The 19,836-nt window shown below is 44.7% G+C and overlaps 1 protein-coding gene across 2 annotated transcripts in view; it reads right to left on the reverse strand.

Moving 5' to 3' along the window:
• setbp1 (SET binding protein 1) overlaps positions 1-14,372 on the reverse strand; it is a 34,419-nt gene extending 20,047 nt beyond the window's left edge. The window contains exons 1-2 of one of the 2 annotated variants that reach the window (XM_041041766.1): positions 13,901-14,372; positions 6,976-7,568 (exon numbers count right to left, since the gene is read on the reverse strand). In XM_041041766.1, coding sequence (XP_040897700.1) covers positions 6,976-7,410 — 435 coding nt within the window. In that variant the 5' untranslated portion in view covers positions 7,411-7,568; positions 13,901-14,372. Of the gene's footprint in view, positions 1-6,975; positions 7,569-13,581 lie in introns of both variants that reach the window. The other variant, XM_041041765.1, reaches the window with a different exon arrangement.
• Positions 14,373-19,836: the final 5,464 nt, after the last annotated feature.

The following is a 19,836-nucleotide window of genomic DNA, read 5'->3' on the forward strand; positions in this document are numbered from 1 at the left end:
GTATATGTCTGCGTGCGTGTGTTGAAATGGACCACTACACAGAAAGACCCTTGTGGCTCTTCCCGGCTTCATAAACACAGCTGTTTGTTTAGTCTGAGCTGCCCCAAGGGACAGACACACAGACAGAAGGACAGACAGACACATTTATATAATTTATTCATGTCCGCATTCATACTTAAGAGACAACGAGCATAAATAAACAGCAGAACTACAGACGGATTATTTTACAAAGCCTGGTACAAAGACATGAAAAGCAGCAGAGAACTGGGGAGAATGAAACACCCAAAGTCTGAAAAGCCCAGGCTTAGAGGTTTTTTTTTTAATGTTGGGCATTTTGCCTTTAATGACAGTGACTAAAGACAGGAAAGACAGCAAAGGGTCCAGGCCAGATCCTAACCCAGGCCACAGTACCAAGAACCCAGCCTCAATGTAGGGCATGCACTGAACCAGGTGAGCTACAGGGCTTAAAGGAGTTTCAGTGACATGTATGATTACATGTTTTCATTGTGAAAATTACACCTCATATTGGTGATTGTGTCTAGATGTTTGTTAACCTATGTTAAAAATGTGTGGTTTAAAAATATTGTATTAAGCGTCAGTCATGAGTCCCACCACCACCCCTCCCCTGTCACCTCTCTTGCTTTCACACACACACACACACACACACACACACACACACACACACACACACACACACACACACACACACACACACACACACACACACACCCCTTCTGACAGGCGCGTCCCAGACAGCTGATGGGGCCATCAGATTTCACTGACAAACACACTTAGGCTTCAAGTGAGACACAGTGAAAGTCAATACTCTGCGCTGCTTCTCCCCTCCTTTGACTCCCATCATCCCCTCTTCTCCCCTCCCTGCACCAAACATCACCCTCTATCCCTGCTGGACCTCCTTTCAAAACCACAGGATACACTCCTCCTCACATAAGCACACATACTTGCATATACACACACACACATACACACACACACACACACACACACACTGACTAACCACAGAGGCAGAGGCATGATGGAGCCATACTAACAAAGCGGCCACCAGGAACACATGATGCTGTGACTCAACATCATTCGTGACCGCAGAGGACATCAAACATGGCCGCCCTCCAGATCATCCCACAGTTATGTGAGTCAAAGTCAACCACTGTCCAAAAACTAGATTCGGGCCTGTATAAGTTTTTTTTATAGAGTCTACACTTATATTGATGTTGCCATATCAAAACCATGACCACTTTGATTTACGCTTCCCTTTTACTTGTTTTCTTTATAGCTGAAGGGTGACTTGGTGTTCTTTTTACAACACAAAATCTGTTTTGTATAATTTTAAGAATGACTACTTGCTGTTGTGAAAATGACTATCAGCTGTGTATCCTAAAAATCATATTGCTATTTTCAAGGGATAAAACCTAAAATAATGCATTTATTGACATTGTGAAATGTCATGTCATGTTCACTGGTAACTGCTCCCTGACTGAGCCACTGGCAGTTCTTTAAGTGCAAGTAGCAGCCTTAGGTCTTCATTAAAATGTAACTTGAGCTATACTGACTATTATAGTCTGCTTACATCTGCCTGAAGAGGAACAGCAACCCACTGGGAGTGGACACAACAGTGAATGAATAGGGCTTGACCTTCGGGAAGGATTGAGAAGATGGTATGTGTGTGTCTGATTGAGAAATTAGCTACAGTTCCAACCAAATGGTCAGCACAAACACACACACACACACACACACAGACACCAAATCCAGCCCTGAGGGTAAGAAAGCAAAGGCCAGACTCCAGTTGTCTCAACCCTGACCCACTCGCACAAACAAACAATACAGCACGCACACACACACACACACACACACACACACACACACACACACACACACACACACACACACACACACACACAGAGGCTTACACAACCGTGGAGTCTAGCTATCACCTCAACTTTTGAATGTCCAGCAGGGTCAAAGTTCATCTCTTCTTCTGCCAGCCTCCAGTGTTCCTTTGTGTGGTTGTGTGTGTGTCTGGGTGTGTACGTGTGTGTGCATGTGCGTGTGCTCACTAGGAGTGACCTTGCAGAGTCATTCATTGTGGATGCACTGCAGCAGCACTACTGCAGAGCTGATTAGGGAGCAATCTTGCTTAGTGTAATATATGTTTGTGTGTGTGTGTTTGGTGGTAGAAAGACAGATGAAGAACTTGTGTTTTGGCTAGGTCTTCTTTAGGTTTGAGAGATAGTCAAGCGAAGAGATATGTGTGTGTCTGTGTCAGTGTAGGTGTCGGTGTGTGTTTCAAGTGTGTACAGGGTGTGTATGGGGGTCAGACACAGATGGACAGCTGGTGTTTCAGTGGTGCTAAATCACTCACCCCTCCCCAGCATGCAGACACACACACACACACACACACACACGTCCCATCCCCCATCAACCACAGGGAAACGCCCCTTAAAGCATTCCCAGCTCTTACTCTCAGAGACGGCACACTGAGGACGTATACACACACACACACCCACACACACCCCAAAATAAAAGCCTGGATATTTTCACTGCAAAGACAAACACCAAAAAATGTCCAATATGTCCAATATATAGTTTGGTCAGGACATATTAGAGGTGATCATTTCATGTTCATACACATTCATAAATCACTCAAGGATTGCTTCACACAGCTCACACACACACACACACACACACACACACACACACACACACACAGCTCACACACACACACACACACACATGCTCCTATTTTATGAGCTCATCAAGTCCCTCAGGTCACCAACCGCCATCTCAGCCAGGGATAAAAAAGCTGACATCAAAAGGCTAACCATTTCACACACGCGCATGTGCGCACACTGCATGCACACACACTCGACGTGGCAACTGTGGCAGCATTAATTTCCTTATGAATGCACTTGACTAACACATAATAATCCCAAACACTGCTGGGAGACCACCAAGCAGCGACACATACACACACACAGCCAGGGGGACCACCAAGCAGAGGGGCTGTCAAGACAAGATAAGTGTGTGTCTAGCGTCAGGGTTTCGCATACACCCACTAATACAAACACATGTACACATGCACACACACACATAAAACAACAACAACACACAGCCTGGCCTGGACTCCTGGAAAAGCTCTGGCTTATCTCTCCCCACAGATAGTGAAATGGATTAAGAGCCACATTTGGCACGTCCAGAGAACTGGACAGATAACCAGGAAAACACTCTCTCTAACTGCAATCACTGCTCAACATGATTTGTGTGCGTGTGAGAGAGAGAGAGAGAGGGAGAGAGAGAGAGAGAGAGAGTGGATACATTTTAGCTTGCGTGTGCTTCCTCATGTGTAGGCATTGGACCGAGATTGGACTGTGTGTGTGTGTGCGCGTGTGGGCATGTGTGTCTGGAGGAGTGATGCAGTGGTTGACCCAGGACCCAATCCGTTAGAACACACACATTCATCTTCCGAACACACACATTCATCTTCCAAACACACACAGCGTGCCCAGACAAAGAGCCGTGTGTGAGAGGACGTTCAGCATGTGTGTGATGTCAGCTGGAGACAGAGAAGAGGAGCCCATCATATCCCATTTATGTGCATGTGTGGGTCTGTCCCCTGACACAACATGTCTGCTCATTGACCTCCTTGGTTATGGATGCCTGCTATGAAGATGATAGGAGGGTGAGATTTCCTTTAAGACAGGAAAACAACATCTTTTTCTTCTCTTCTCTTCTCTTCTCAACCTCATTCACTCATTCAGTACTCCCTACAGAGCAAACACTCAGTGATTCGCTCTGTATTGAGCAGTAAATTGCGATTTTGGACACCTCTGAATCATTGTCATTTTGCGTCATCATTGACAGGTGTAGAGACGCAAGACTGTCATTTTTAATGCCAAACATTGCATTGTCGGATTGTAATACACTATATGACAAACACAGAGTGTTCCTGGACACAGCCTGTGTTTAAATCCCTGGGTTTCACAATTTTATTTTACAACTCATAAGCACACCTTCTTCCTCGTCTCCACTGCTGAATTATTTAGATTTATATTATCTATATTGGCATCTTTGTTGTGTTTATTCCAGGTTTCGCTTCATGAGTGTCCTGTTGCTGTTTCATGCTGGAACATCCCAGTTTCCTCATATGAATAGCTGAAAGTTTAATCTTATCTTAAATGGAGAAGCAAAGTTTTGACAGCAGATTCTTATGCTGCTTACAAAAGAAAAAGATTGGCTAAAACATGGCATTTCCATGTCTTTCTTTGCGCCATTCTACATGTTTGCCTACTTATCTGTCTGTCTCTCTCTCCCCTTCTCTGTCTATTAGAGTCAAATCTCTGTCTTAATGGGCATCTATTGTATCCTGCCTCTCCCCCTCCTCTATTCACCACACTACCACACGCACACACACTCCCTCTGAGGGGGCCCCTTAACCAGGCTCTCCATATGCCTGACCCCCACCTCCTTTCTCCACCTCCTCCTCTTTCCACAACCCCCTTCTCCTCTCCCCATCTCTTGATCACACTCTGGCTTCTGCTCTGTTGCTGCTGCTGCTGCTGCTGCCCCATGCTGCCATCTGCTACAAGACAACAGAGGGTGAAAGAGGGAGGAAGAGGAAGAAAAGAGTGGTGAAAAGGAGTGAGTGAAAAGAGGAAGACATGAGGGAAGAAAAGACTGAGGGGAAAGGCAGAGAAAGAGAGGCAGATAAAAGATAAAGAGGGAAAGAGTAGATTTGGACACAATACAACAGAGAGCAGAGAGGCTGTCCATCTGCTCCCCCCCTCGCCTCCCATCCCCTCCTGACACACAGCCTCACACACACCACAAAGAGAGTATTTAACCTCGGCGCACACACATGCACACACACGCGGAAAGAGAGGGAGACAGAAAGACAGAGAGCAGCCCAGCCTCTCTCTTTAACCCGTTCCTCTCCAGTGAGCCTGCCTGTATTAGGCGGCAGGTGATGGGTGGATGGAGGGAAAGGATGTAGGCGGGAGCAGGGTGTAGAGGGAAGGGGGGTGGGGGAGGGGGTGATTGAGGGACAGAGCGCAGGGTAAGAAGGGCTGAAACTGATCTCAATCAACACCAACACATCCTCCACTCCCCTCCCCTCATCTCCCCCAAAACCTCAAACCTCAATAGAGACCAGCTTGCTGCCCCTGTCACTATGACAACCTCTGTCAATCATACTGTAGCAGTGGGCTTCCAAATGGGGGACTGATGGCGCTGGATTAGGAATGGCTGCCCAAACATCAGAGTGCAGGGTTCAGCTCACTCATTTTACTCATGGATATAAACACTGAAAATGTTTAGTGACAAACACACATTTTCTTACTTTACAGAAAGGTAACAACGGGTCAGACATATTCATAGCCTACTTTGCGGTGAGAATACGCATCCTGCAGGCAAAATAGCTGAAGCTGTGGCTTTGGATGATGTCAAAACCTGCAGATGACAAAGCAACACCCACATGTTCTCTTTCCAGCTTGGTTGCAATTTCGTATTTGAATCACTTCCCAGACTTTGAGCACAAGGTGTTGGTGTGGGCTGGTGATTTCAACCAATGTTCCAATTGTTTAAAAAACCCAGCAGACGTACATGCAGAGCAGCAATCTTTTTGGCTTATGAGACAATGTCTACTTGCGACCGCTTGTCAACAGTTGCAATTGTCTACTCGTTACTAGTTCAACCAAAAACGGCTCTATTTGAATATAATATAGCCAGTAATTCATAAGAAAAATAAATGAAAGTCTGGAAAGAGTAAAACTATATGTGTAGCAAAATGTTCTTGTTAATAATGTTGCAACCCCTTTAGATTTGTCTTTCAACCACTTTTATGGGTCCCAACCCCCAAGTTGGGTAACAGTAATATAAAGTATGTACAACACACCTGTACACAGCTGACTTCATGAGACTACAGGTCTCCTAACAGACATGATGAGCAGCATGTAGCCTCTAATTAGCTGACTTCTGTATTTTCTTTCATTATCTGATTTTAGAGACCTTATTTCTCTGAGAAAAAAAAAAAAACATTTTTTTGTATACAAGGGGTGATGTAGCCATGCACAAATTTCCCTCAGTAACAAATCCATGATAATGGTGATTGGTTTTTGAAATCTGAACAGCCCACTTTTTTTTGTGTTGCATCAGACCCTTCTTAAACACTGACCCAACCAGAGATATAGCAGATGATGCAAGTCTAGGTTACTGGTAAACACAACAGTCACGCAGCCCTATTACCTCATGAGCCCCCTGAATCTGAGTTAAAACCACAAGACTGAAGCACAACACGACAACACACAGCCCCACGTCATGTTGACAACATGCCGCCTTCGCTCCTGCTGGGCCTGTCGAGCTCAGTGACATCGAGATGGCTGTCAGGTTTGGACACACACACCACTGTGTAGGTCAACACACACTGCAAACACTAGATTCCCCCAAGGACCTGTACATACACAGTGTCACACACACACACCGAACACCAGTGTAGTGTGTAAAGGGTGTGATGAAGGAAGGGGGGTTGAAGGGGCGTGACCCACAGGAGCTGATTTCATTAAAGGAGAGGAGAGGAGAGGAGAAGAGAGGAGAGGAGACAGGAAAAGGTCTCTGTATATGACCACAAATGGAGAGAGCAGACACCAGCTGTCACTTGCTTATGTCAGCCCTATTCTCAGCTCCTATGTGAGTGTGTGTGTTGTGTGCCTGTGTGTGTGTGTCACTGTGTGATCTCAGCTAGCCATGACTGGTTTCAATTACGCAGCAAACTTTGACCCTGTGTAACCAAGCAGGGAAAGGAGCTACTGACAGAGGGAGGTACAGCAAGAGGTGGAATGTATGAGATCGGGGGTGAGATGTTGGGATAGGGAGAAGCCACAGGAGTTTTCCACTAAGTCAAGACACATACATGAAAACTAAAACCACACATAACCTGCAGCATTTACAGGGGTGGTGGCTTACCCTTTTTCTGGGGGGTCCTCGTTCTTCATCCCTCTGGCCCCGCCCTGCTCCTGCCCCGCCTCCTGTTCGTCCCTGCCGCCCCACTTTGCCCTCTCCAACTGGAGGCCTGATGGTCATCCTGATCTCAGGTGGGCAAATGTAGTTCTCAAGGCTCTTAGGGGGCTTCTTGGTGCGCTTGGTGGTCTGGATCTTCAGCTTTAGACTTCCTTCCTGGAAACTTGCTTCCTTGATGGAGAACTCCTGCTCCTCCAGAAGCCCCTCCCCCTGCTCCTCTAGCCCCTCCCCTTCGCTGATGGCACCGTTAATCACATCATCACTGCACACCAAGCCGATGCCCTGTGCTCCTTCCCGGTCCTCCTCATTTGGCCCCACCCTGCCTCCCTGTAACTCCACCTCTTTGGGTCGGGCCGAGCCAACCAGATCCCTTGGCTCCATCCACGCTCCCGCCAGAGCCAGTCAGGATGGGGGAAGCAGCGGCGGCCAGCCAAAAGGAAGATAGAGAACAGTAGTCTGTCCGGCTGGTTGGTTGTTTTCAGTCAGCTACTGGGGTTGGGTTGGTTGTCCCACAGGAACACAGCGAAGCCAGGGACAGTCTGCAGAGAGAGCAGGTGAACGATATGATTAGTAAAAGAGGGGCGGCTAAAACATCCTGTCCTGTCATCCCCATAGCTCCCATTCTAGCACTGCGTCTCAGCACAGGCCTGCCTGCTGTCATCAACATCACTAGCTGCCTGTTGTGTATGAAGACAAACACACAAGCTCATCACGGAGCCGTAGAGGCATGCTGCCACGATCTCATTTGCATTTTGCGCCCCGCATAAACAAACTCATTTTTAGACACCCACTACCACTTGCTTTCCTCCCTGCTCACTTCATCCCTCATTCTATCGACACAACAGAGCTAAAGCAGAGCCATGCAGACGGTAGTGATCAATACAAAATAAGACATTCCTCTTCTCTGCTCTAAAACCAGGCTGAAGTTAGCCTGAGGACACAAGACAGAAAAAATGAAAGAAGCTGACTTCTGTTTTTTTTTCTTTTCACCAGAGCTGGGAAGAAGGGAGGGAATCACACAGGGGGAAAAGGGAAGGCAGCAGAGAAAGACCGAGGGAAGGAATCTAAATTCTTTCCCCAGATGTGGTTTACGAGCTGGTCTGGAAAAACCAGCGTCTGAACTGTTTTACACACGCATGCAGTGGCATTGCTACACACATGCATGAAAAACTCCATACACTTAATGCACATAAATAGGCACACAAATGACAGTACACTTCTGCACCCCTGCTGCTGTTTCTGCTCTCTAGAGAAAAAGGCTGCGGTAGCCATTCCTCAGTGGATTCAAGTCTTAATTTTTGGATCATTGCACATTGCAGGCGCAGATATATATTACACGCTTAACACCAACACACTTACGCACATATACACTTACGCAGGCTTACTTACACGGGCGTATAAACAGAAAGCAACCAAAACAAACACTGGACTACACTTCTCAGTACAGCTCCAGGGAATCCCATCAGTCAATATGACATGAGGCATGACTGAGCTGGAAGTGGGGAATGCTGTCTCACACACTGAGCTTAGACTGACACCATTTACACTGATGTGAACCCAGGCTAGACCACTACCTGCGGACATGACTCAAGTGAAAGCTTATTGCTTGCTGCAGACTAACAGTGACCTGAGAGCACAAAAGGTTTATAGCATACACTGAGAATTACCCACCTCCTACCACCCGCTAATACACTCTCCGACATGGTTACTGTAGGCATTTTGCACTATCTATGTGTGTGTTTTCTCTGTGTGCACTCCTGTACCAGCCCACGCTACTGTACTAACAGCTGATCCCCATCATAATACCCAACAGGCCTCACAGCACATGCTTACAGTGTGATTGAATAATCATAATCCACAGCGGTATTTCAACAAACTTGTCAGTGTACGACTGCACACAAATGGTGTCCTAGCCTGAGGTCAAAGTCAATGTTTTCTCTACTGCATTTGATAGATTAAATAAAAAAAACGAAAAAGCTTGCTTCTGTGAGCCTTCTCTTTAGCCATAAGGTTTGCCATTCTGAAACCACAGTCTTTCAAAACTGACTCATAAGGGTTACTGATGTAGGTTCTGGTAGCTCCGTGGTGGTTAAGTATGAAAAAGACTTAAAGGGCTATAACAGTGGTTTTGCATATTTCAGCTTATGAACCCACTTCATGGCAGCTATGGCAGAGTTGATACTGCCAACCATTTTCAAAAGCATACTAATACGTTTTCAGATTGATTTCCTACCTTCCTGAAAATCATTGATTTAGTCATTGATTCATTCACTGAGTGTAGTATGAAAAGGAACTTGCAAAATTTATTTGAGGTGAGCAATCCATCATCACACTGAAAATTCAGTCTGCTTGATTTTTGTGTCATAGTTACGGTATTTACATTTCTGAGGAGGGACTCCTCTGAAAGTGATTCCTTGTTGTTGCCTTCAAGGAATCTATCCTACGGTGAGACTTCAAAGTTAGCTGCCCAGCAGCAACTTATTTTATGCAAGAAACTACCAAATTCCCATTATGCCTTTTACACTGTAATTGTTTGTCTTTTGAGCTTGATTTCCAAACAACAAAGCTTGTGACTGCAATACTTTTTGCCAATCTAAAATCTCCAGAGTCAAAGCCTCCTTAATTTAACGCTTCCAGTAAAAAAGAATCTTCAAAACAAGCCCTGCTCACTGCATAACCACACAACAACAAGGGTTACAATGATCAGTAACATTGACACATAAAATATAAAGAGGCTAAAAATTCAGTTTGATGAATTACCGATCTCAGGAAAGACTCTCTGAACGTTGATTTTCACAACCCACTAAAATGTATAAAACCTCAGGCTGCCTGGAAGTTGGGAAATCAGTCCAAATCTTTTGGTATGCTTTGGAAAGTAATGTACAGTAAAGTCGATTTGCATTTAATGGGATGAAACATGCAAAACCACTGCTGTGGTGCTTCAATAACTTTTAAGTATTCAAAGTTTTACAGGGATAACCAAAAGACAGTGAGTCCAGGCTCAGTCCCCAGTCTGATCAAACAGTGCCCATATGACCCTGTTTGGTCCTCCAGGAGCCTCCCAGTCCCTAATGTCAGCTTGGTGACTCGCCCTAATGGCATGTGTGAAAGCCACCCTGTCTGTCATGTGACTGAGGACAATGACAGGAAAAAGAGACAGCTGCCAAACACAACATCACACACACACACACACACACACACACACACATCAAAAAGAAACTTATCCCCTTTGGGTGGTGCTCATAAGACTCAGTACCCCCTCACAACTATAACCCAGCATGACAATAAAATGGCATCATACATCAGTACAATCTTCATTCCGGGCCATTACTGTGTAAACTACTTAGCTGGGTCATGACTATTCCTCCTCCCTCCCTGCTCGGTGCCCTAAGCTGTGTTAGTTCTCTGTTACTGGCAGACAGGCTAAGAGTTTATGTAAGACTGACCCCTCCTCGGGCCTCCCTCGCCTAACTAGCCTGAGCCTCACTGTCTCCTCTCTCTCTCTCTCTCCTCTCTAGCTCTTGCACACACAAGCACACTGACATACACACACATACACACCTCGACTAGCCTCAGACAGCAGGGTGATTGTGAGAGGCCAGACTCACTGCATAAATAGCTTTATTATGTTCTCAAAACTGCCAGCGCTAACCAGCTTCCCTCTCAAATAGCATAAGGTCATTCCCTGTGCAGGATGTGAAAGGCTGTGAATGAGACACTCCTCCAACATTTTGCCTTGTCCTTTGAAAACAATTACGATAAAGCATCGATAATGGAATACAGATGGACAGAACAGAGATGGTGAATGATACAGACACCACAGACAAAACAGAGGTAGAAAGCGTCTGAGTGTGAGTGTGAAACAGAGAGAGGGAGAGAGAGAGAGAGAGATGGCAGCAGAAACACAACCTTTTAAGGCTGCATACCCAGCAGCCCAGTGCCTGAGGTGGACTCACAAATAGCTCATGCACACATGTAGACAGATGCGAGCACACAGACACAGGCTCACACATTCACACATCCACAAGCACACCAAACGCCCGTGTGATTGCACAAGGTGAAGAGTCTTTTTTTTCTCCTTTTCTTTGATGTGAGAGTGTTGTAGAGGCTCGGCCATCCCTGGCTGTAGATGAGTATCTCAGAGGGATGATGAACATTGTCTGTCTGCCATTTTCATTTTTCATTTATCTCTTTTTCTCTTTTATACCTGCCCTCTAGTGAAGGGGCAATCATGTAAACCAATGTTTCTAGAAGGATCCAATCTTTGGTTGGAGACAAATCAAAAGGAATGGCCCCAGTTTTCTAGCACTTTCAAATCCAGTATGAGTTTTCAAACTGGAAGGCTATTAGTCCTCTGCCTCAATGCAGAGCAAGGTGAAGGAAGCCATTTTCCCCTGTCCACATCAAGGAGTGCATTTGTTTTTTTTAAGTGAACATTATGAACTTCTATTTTGATACGAAAAGCAGAATAAAACTCTTCCTCTCCCCAGCTCAGCATAGATGACACAAGCATCTGTTCAGTTATAGGGCGGCTAGAAGTACATTTATTAAGTGGCATGAGTGGGACAGCCTTAATAGAAAATGATGGCCTTGCAGCCGCTCCGTGCACTCCCGCACACGCACACACTCCTCTGGATGAGCCATATGCCAGGTAGCACTAAAACCATCCTCACCTAACCCAGCTGAAGCAGATGAATGTTAAACCATTTTAACTGCAGCAGAAGCCACAAAATGGCTGTCAGCAAAAACACCTCCCCTACTCCCCAACTGTCTTCCTCCTACCCTTCACCCCCCCTCCCTCTCTCCCCCACACCACCTCTGTTTTCTCCCCTCTTCTCTGTGCTACCTCTTTCCTTTACCCTCCACCTCCTACCTCTCCCTCTCTTCCTCCCTCTCTCTTTTTCTGTGTGCTCTGCCAAAAGGTACTCCAGTGCTGATATTCTGCTAAGAGAGCCTGCCAACAGTTAGATTTGTCCTTGGATCCCGTTCACATTCCCTCCTCCCTCCTCTCTGTGATCCTATTTCGACCCGAGGTATCCAGCTCAGAAGGGGATACACCTAATCGATTTCTCATGCTTTAATTTAAAGGTGGCATGGGCATCTCATTACCTAATAGGTGGTTTAATAGCCAGCTTCATACTTTTAAGCCACAAAAACGCTGCCGGAGTTTCAACTCCTCCAAACCTGTTAACAAGACAAGATCGATGGGTCCATCCGGGTCTGAATCACTTCTATTATCCACCCTTCAACCCCATTTCTTTCTACCAAGTCATGCATTTCTCTCACTATTGCCTCTCATTTCATGCCCTTGTTCTTCTTCTTTTATCCAGTGCTCATTTCCACACCTTCATTCCGAGACTTGACCATTTTTCCACACTTCCTCTGACTCATTGAGGCTTGTCTATTTATCTTCAGGTGCTGTGGTTGTGACTGAGGTTTCTAGGTGCTGCTGATAGCAATGGTGTATTGCCTTTTACTTCTGGGTGACACCATTCTCCACACAGCCAAAGCAGGGCCATCATTTCTGGCAACACTGTCTCTGACACCCCACCCTCCACACCACGTGAAACTGATCAGCTACTGATAAATGTAACTCCAGCTGGAGGAGCTCTGGCTCCCACTGCACCTACTGGACACACAATGTGGAAGTCACATTTACATGGATAATGGCATCTCATAACTGGAGCTATGGTGGCATGTGAGGATTTTGTGCTTCAAATGAAAAAGAAACCAGAATGACTGCAAAGTCAAAAGCAAAACACACTCCTTGCATTCTGAGTGAGCTTCAACCTACAACTTCCATGCACTTGGCTTCATCCATGAAACATTTGCCCCCTCCCTCTAGCCTCTGTAACTCCACCAGAACAAACAGGAAAAAAAAATACAACATCCAAACAGAGATCTTTCACAAATTCTTACAGGACACAGTTAAATGTGACATAACTCAGAGACAGACTGAAGGAGTAACAACCATCTGCCTGCTGCATGTCACAGACTGTGGTGCTATGTGATGGACTATCAATGTCAGTGAAGTTGCAGGAGGTCCACCACAGCAGAAAGAAAAACATTTGAACTAAGAGCGTGAACAGCAGCGGCTGAGCTGCTCCTTGATCAGTGTGTTGTGGACACTTCATCCCATTGACCTAATTAGCTGTTTTATCTTACTGCCACCTAATTACTAAGGTATAAGACAGTAATAATGAAAGGAGGGTGAGTGGCACAGCATTGCTTGGGGTGGCCTGTGTCTGCGTGCGTGAGCGCGCGCGTGGTGGTGGTGTGAGTATGTGCGCGCGCGCGTGTGTTTGGCCGAATTTGTTGGCATGTGACCAAGAGCAATTTCACATATTTCATGTCATTTAAGGAATTTGAAAAATGAAAATATAAAAAAAAGCACAGACTAATATTGTAAAAGGCTACAGGTTAAGGTGGTATGTTTTAAAAAAGCATAATAACAAGCAGACGAACACAGCAGCTTATAACATTAATAAAAACACATTCACGGCAGAGGTGTATTCAGGTGTGGAATGTGGCCAGTCAACCGGGGCTACTTACCCATGTCTAATGTTGTCACACACTCGGCTCTAACGTGTAAATATTTTATCAAGATCATTTACAATCCATTTAGACACATTTTACACAAGCGACGGATGGGATGACAGCCTCCTGGGGAGCTGTCAAACGGTGCCAGAATATATGTATATATTTTTTGACAGAAAACCCCGAGGAAAATGGCGTCAACGGTGCTTTGGAAAGAGAGAGAGAGGGGGGGAAAAAAGCGAAAATAGGATTTGCAGCCGATCTGATGACAGAAGCAAGGTAGCCGCACAGGGAAAAAAAAAATCCAATCGGAAACTTAGGTCTAATTCCTCACAGAAATAAGATGTTTAGAGGCTCTTGCGGATTGACTCGTGTGGTGGAGAGCCGCGGCGCGGTGCAGAGTGCGTCCTCCGATGCCTTGCAGGATCGCTGGTCACTCGGGGAGCTGCACAGCGCTGAGATCCCTCGCAAATCCGCTACTCGGTTGGTAGGGGAGAAGGAGGGGGGTGGGTGGAGGGGGAGTGAGTAGCACTATTACTGCAGTCAAAACAAGCCCGCATCCGACTACAAGCCCAAATCCAGCGGGGAAATGTCAGCGACAAGACCGCGCTTTCAGCCGTCAGTGCTGAGGAAAGAGGATCCGAGGCAGGAGACGGTGGTTTAGGTCGCTTTTTGTCGCCGGTTGCATCGGATCAGGGTTTTCTCTCTCTCTCTCTCTCTCTCTCTCTCTCTCTCTCTCTGTTTCTCTCTCTCTCTCTCGCTGCTTTTCCGATCGGTGTATGTCAGGTCCCGGAGCCTGGTGTCTGGTAATGATCTCACCCAACAGACTGAGAGCTCTGGCCGAGCAGAGCAGAGGAGAGGAGAGAGGAGAGGAGGAGCGACATCGCCTCCACCTGGCAGCAAACACGCTCAGCGCTTCTTCCTTTTTTGCAGCCTCCACGCTAATTCCCAGGGCCTTCTCCTGTGGGACTGCTCACACAGGCATGGTGTTATTTTAATGTAATGCAAAAGGGGGAAAGCAACATCTGGCAAAAGAGTCTCTGCAGCAAGGAGAGAGATGTTTTGCACTTTTTTTCCAACAGGTTCAAATACGTGCCTGCATACACAAACTTTTATGAAGCCTGAATTTATTATTTTAACCTGTAAATATAATAAATCTTTCAGAAATAAGAAAAAAGAATTGGAAGAGGCTTGGACACAGATTAGTTTGATGAATCTCTAAACTAGTCTCCTGCCAGATTAACCAGATAATAGTTGTATACTTCCAGAAAGTCCCCAGATCCCTTTTGGCCAGACCTTGTCTTTCTTGGTAAATTTCCAGGGACCTCCCAGAAAAATGATGAATAATTCAAATGAAATTTTATTTAATCAGGAAAAGGCCTCACTTAAAAACATGAAACATAAAGATCACAAAAAATATAACACAGACTCACAATTAATTAAAGTATTAAGAGAACTGACAAGGTTTACAAAAGACATAAGATCAAATGGAGTTAAGTAAAGTAGTTAAAATAGTGTTACAACCTGTTATAACCTAACAACAGATACAGAGTATATTTGAATTCTTAGTAAATTCATAAAATAGTTGAACTAAATCCTAAAAGTGATGAAACTGATAATCACAAACTTTTTCCATTCCAAATAATAAAGAAAAAAAATAGTTTAGAAACACTGATAGCTAGTATGGCTTTTCTCCACTTCAAAGAGAAAGGATCTACAAATAAAAGAACATGATCAGCACACTCCTCATCTACAATAGACAGGCATGTAAACTTCTGCTGAGTCATAACTAAATACATAAATCTTATCAGATGTTGTTCTATTGCATGCCCTCGGGGGAGTTTTGAAACATAGCATGAGACATTTTGCTAACCTGTGGGCTAATCTATAAATACAGTTTATCGCTTTTGTCTTAATAGGAAATGGTTTGCCCAGAAACCACAAGTACTGGGATGACTTGAGATTATGTTATTTGACAGGCAGAGTGTAATTATGTCCAATTTGATGTGGGCTCAGTGAGACAAAAGTTACCATATACACACTCCACCGACACGTTTGCTTCAGAGTAGGATAAGGTGGATGTGTAAGTGGAGCTGAGTGGGTGAATAAAGGCAGATTAAAGTATGGGTCTGTGTGTGTCTGTGTGTGTGTGCTGGTGCTTTCCCCTTAATATGTCAAACTACAACAGGGTGGAAAACCCACTTCAACCAGCCATGAGCAAGCCACAGTTGTTCCATTAATTCATCATTGTCAGAAGTTATGTTTATATCGTGTCTCCATGCAAAACTTGACCTTCCTTGTATGGAAAACATCCTTTAACATTAACAAGCAATGCAAATGATGTCAGATGACCTTTCTCTCCATGGTGCCCTACGGTTACTAGCTGTTACTCATCCCTGGCTTGTGTCTGTGTAGATATGTGTGTGTGTACATGCGTAGATCACCCACCAGGAGATATTTCATTAGCGGGGGCGATATTTCTGGTTGTGAGCTCAGTTGCATGTAAACACTCAGCACAGTTTCAAACTTGTAGTTAAAAATCTGCCGTGCCATCAGCGGTTTGGGTGTTGTTGCGTTTCACTTCCCCTGCTGTGGCACATAGATTCACAAACGTGTTATGTGTGTCTGTGTGTGTTTGTGCATGTGGGTATAAGTGTGCATAGAGTGTTTTCATAACAATACCACAGCAACTCTTTATTACCCATTTGCTTATTTCTTCACTTATTGACATGGAGCCAGTATTGTATTTTAATCCTGTGTTATTTCAGGGCCAGAGCTTCAATGAAGAACTAGTAACAAATAGATTTAGGATTATGCTGAAACCATAGGTGCAGGTTTATAGTTACGAGTCAATGCTACATTTAAACTTAGGTTAATTTGGGGGGTTGACATGGTTTTGGAGAAGAGAAATATAATCTGACTCTAAAATAAATTTTAAGACCTCACAAATATAGAATAACAAATGTGTGTGTGTGTGTGTGTGTGTGTGTGTGTGTGTGTGTGTGTGTGTGTGTGTGTGTGTGTGTGTGTGTGTGTGTGTGTGTGTGTGTGTGTGTGTGCTTGCGTGTGTTCACATTCATGTGTGTCTATTGATTTGGGATGTGTGCAAGAATACAAAGAGACCCCTGAGAGTGAGGGGTCAACAGCTGCTCCCCAACAACCAATCAATTGCAGTGTATCAGTAAACATTACACACACACACACACACACACACACGCACACACACGGACACATACAGAAGGCACTCTGTTCTCGAATCTGTTGCCATGGATACCAGATACAGGCAGCCAAGAGGGAGCAGTTTTCCAGCTTAAACTGTAAATATTGAATTATGATGGGGAGGAAAGAGACAGCAGTGCAGGGCAACGCTCCTGCCTGAATGATCTAAAGATCTAGATAATCCTTTCATCTCTATTCACTGCTACAGGAAATCTGGAGCGTCATTCATGCTCATCAAGTTCAACATAAAAAGATCAATCTGTCTTCCCGATATAGTCATTTATCCAACTCCCTGTTACAGACTCAGAGCTGTCCCCATTCCTTCATCTTTCCCTGCTTTTTTGTCTGGAAGATCTTCGTTTCCCCAAGTGGGACGCAAAGTAAATGCTTCCCCATGCCTGATTTGCAATACATAAAAGTGAATCTCATTCAAACCACTTTACCAAATGCTAAGGCTTTTATGTGGCAACAGTGCCTCTGTGGTTTCATCGATGGGGAGAAAGGAGATGGAGATGAAGAGGTGAAGAAGGAGAAAAAGAATGAGTTAACAATTAATAAATGCTCTGGCAAATGTTTTAAGTGGGGCCACTGGAGAAAAAGACTGAGAGAAAAAGCAAAGAGAGACTCTGAAGGTGAATGTCAATAATTGGTTTGCTGTCTTTATGAATAATATAAGCTGTGGAGTCAGCAGAGCTAAAACAATAATAACACACTGATATTCATAACAAAGCTACAGCACTTGACTGCACTGGGAAAAAAAATGAAAGAGTCAGCGCGCTAACCTTGAGCTGACATTGCGAACAGGAGAGACTCACATTCAATCAATGAAGGGCTTTTCTCGGGGAGTCCACTAATCTCACAGGGCAGTCGAGGGTTCATCAGAGCTGAGAGACCCTTGGGACTGACAGAGGTAATGGGGTTAGCTGAGAGAGAGAGGGAATGGGAGTGTGTGTGTGTGTGTGTGTCTGTGTGTGTGTATGTGTGAGCGCAGGAGAAAAGATCTTTGCCCATGAAGACAGACAGTGAAAGCATGCAAGGAACATGCAGTTGTGTGTTGCAGATACAGATGTGCGTGACAAGAGTCCATTTATGTACGCAGGTCTGTGTGTGTGTGTGTCAGAAGGAGCAAGAGACTGAGAAGTTAATGGGACGTGTGACAAGGTTGATTACTGAGGCCTCAGTGATCTGGCTGGGTTAATGAAGTAAATGACTTCTTGGAAAACACACCACTGGGGTTATCTTCAGTTTCTGATACACTCAGATAAAAGAGAATGGCCTTCTCTTCTCCCTCATTTACCTTCCAAAGACAACTTGAATACCCTGCTGCCTTGGTCGCATCACACACAATTCTGCGTACTTATGGTAAAATGGATTTGAATCCATCCTGGTTCACTTTTCACACATCCTCTGCTTGTAATCTGTTGTATATCTCTACTTTAATCTGTCAAATAAGACAAAATACTAAAGGTATGGGCTGCATACAGAACTTAATTAAAACAGAGCTGCTCAGCATACAGTGTACAGTCACTATTAAGGACTAAAGTGCCCACCTGCAGTTTGCACATGTATCTATACTTGCATATAGAAAGTGCAAGACATACACACACAAACAAAGGGAGAGTAAGAGTTATTACAAGACTTTGTTCTCTATTTCGGGTTGAGATAGAGATTCTTCTAATGAGAGCGATAATGATGTCTGAGAGGAAATGCAGACCGGAACAAAACATCAACGCAGATGGGAGCTAAGACAACAACAAAGACTACCCTAAATGCAGTTGACTGTGGACTCCCTGCTGGCTCTGTCTATGTGAAGAGATGACACTGCGCCCATCCCCCTGCCACTTATAGGGACATTATCATAATGTTGTCTCTGTATGAGCCGAGCTATCAAGTGGGCTCATCTTGAAGTCCTCCACAAGGCCCAGTGTATGCTGATGCTTCAGATGCTGGAGGACGACAGTGGTAAAAAAAAAAAAAAAAATCTGCCCTAATATTTATTCAGAGTGACAGTTCTGGCGTCTAACAATGCAGCCCAGGACTGACAGCACCAATTTGACGAATCTCTGCGTTGGTTGTAAACAAACGGCAGCAAGGAAGATAATGATAGTCCTTCTGTTTGTCCTTCTGCTTTCTTATTGTCTTGTCACTACAGACATCTGCAAAGAATAAAATGTGAAATGGGCAAAATTAATCATGTTGTGGACTGTGTGTGGTTGATGTCTTGCAATAAGCCAGCAGATTGATAGAGCTGGGTTAAAATCCTGCCTTCTATGCTATACTGAGGGGAAAAAAACAAGATATAGATTAAGAGTGGCCATGTCTATTAGACAAATGAATAATTATTTCTCAGAAACAGATATTGTTTTTCAGGGCTTGTGTGAACCTTCACACCTCAAACATCCACCCTACAACATCCTGTTGTGTTATAACTGTGCATGTGGTCAGATACAGCTGCATTTATATGTGTGTGTGTGTGTGTGTGTGTGTGTGTGTGTGTGTGTGTGTGTGTGTGTGTGTGTGTGTGTGTGTGTGCGTGCGTGCGTGTGTGTGTGTGTGCATGCGTGTGTGTGTGTGTGTGCATGCATGCGTGGGCCTTTGTGAGAGAATCAGAAACAGAAACAAAGAGGAAAACTCCCTAGATGACAGAACACAGCCACTTCCCCTGAGACTCTGTGAGTAAAATGAAGACAAAGGCTTACAGCAGGTGTATGATACAGCAGTGACTGTGATAGCGCTGAATCATTCATCACTTACACATTCAGTCAGTGCATCAAAGTTCCTTTTAAACCTTAGCCTTCCAGTGCAATGACCTAATGAGGGCACATAAATGACTGAAAACAATGTGCAATTGCCAGCACTCTGGGATACACCTTTTCAACAGGCCTCAGGCAAGCTGACGCCAATTTTCGCTCAGAAATTTGCTTTTTTTCTTTATTTTTTTTCCACACTTTCACCAGGCTTTGAGAGCTTGTTTTCTGCATTTTGATATGGCACGCACAGTTTGTAGCTGGTAGTCGTGGCTTAAAATAAATGCTATTGCTTTTATTAAAT

The sequence above is a fragment of the Toxotes jaculatrix genome, chromosome 7, assembly GCF_017976425.1.
Source record: "Toxotes jaculatrix isolate fToxJac2 chromosome 7, fToxJac2.pri, whole genome shotgun sequence".
NCBI classification, from domain to species: Eukaryota; Metazoa; Chordata; class Actinopteri; family Toxotidae; genus Toxotes; species Toxotes jaculatrix.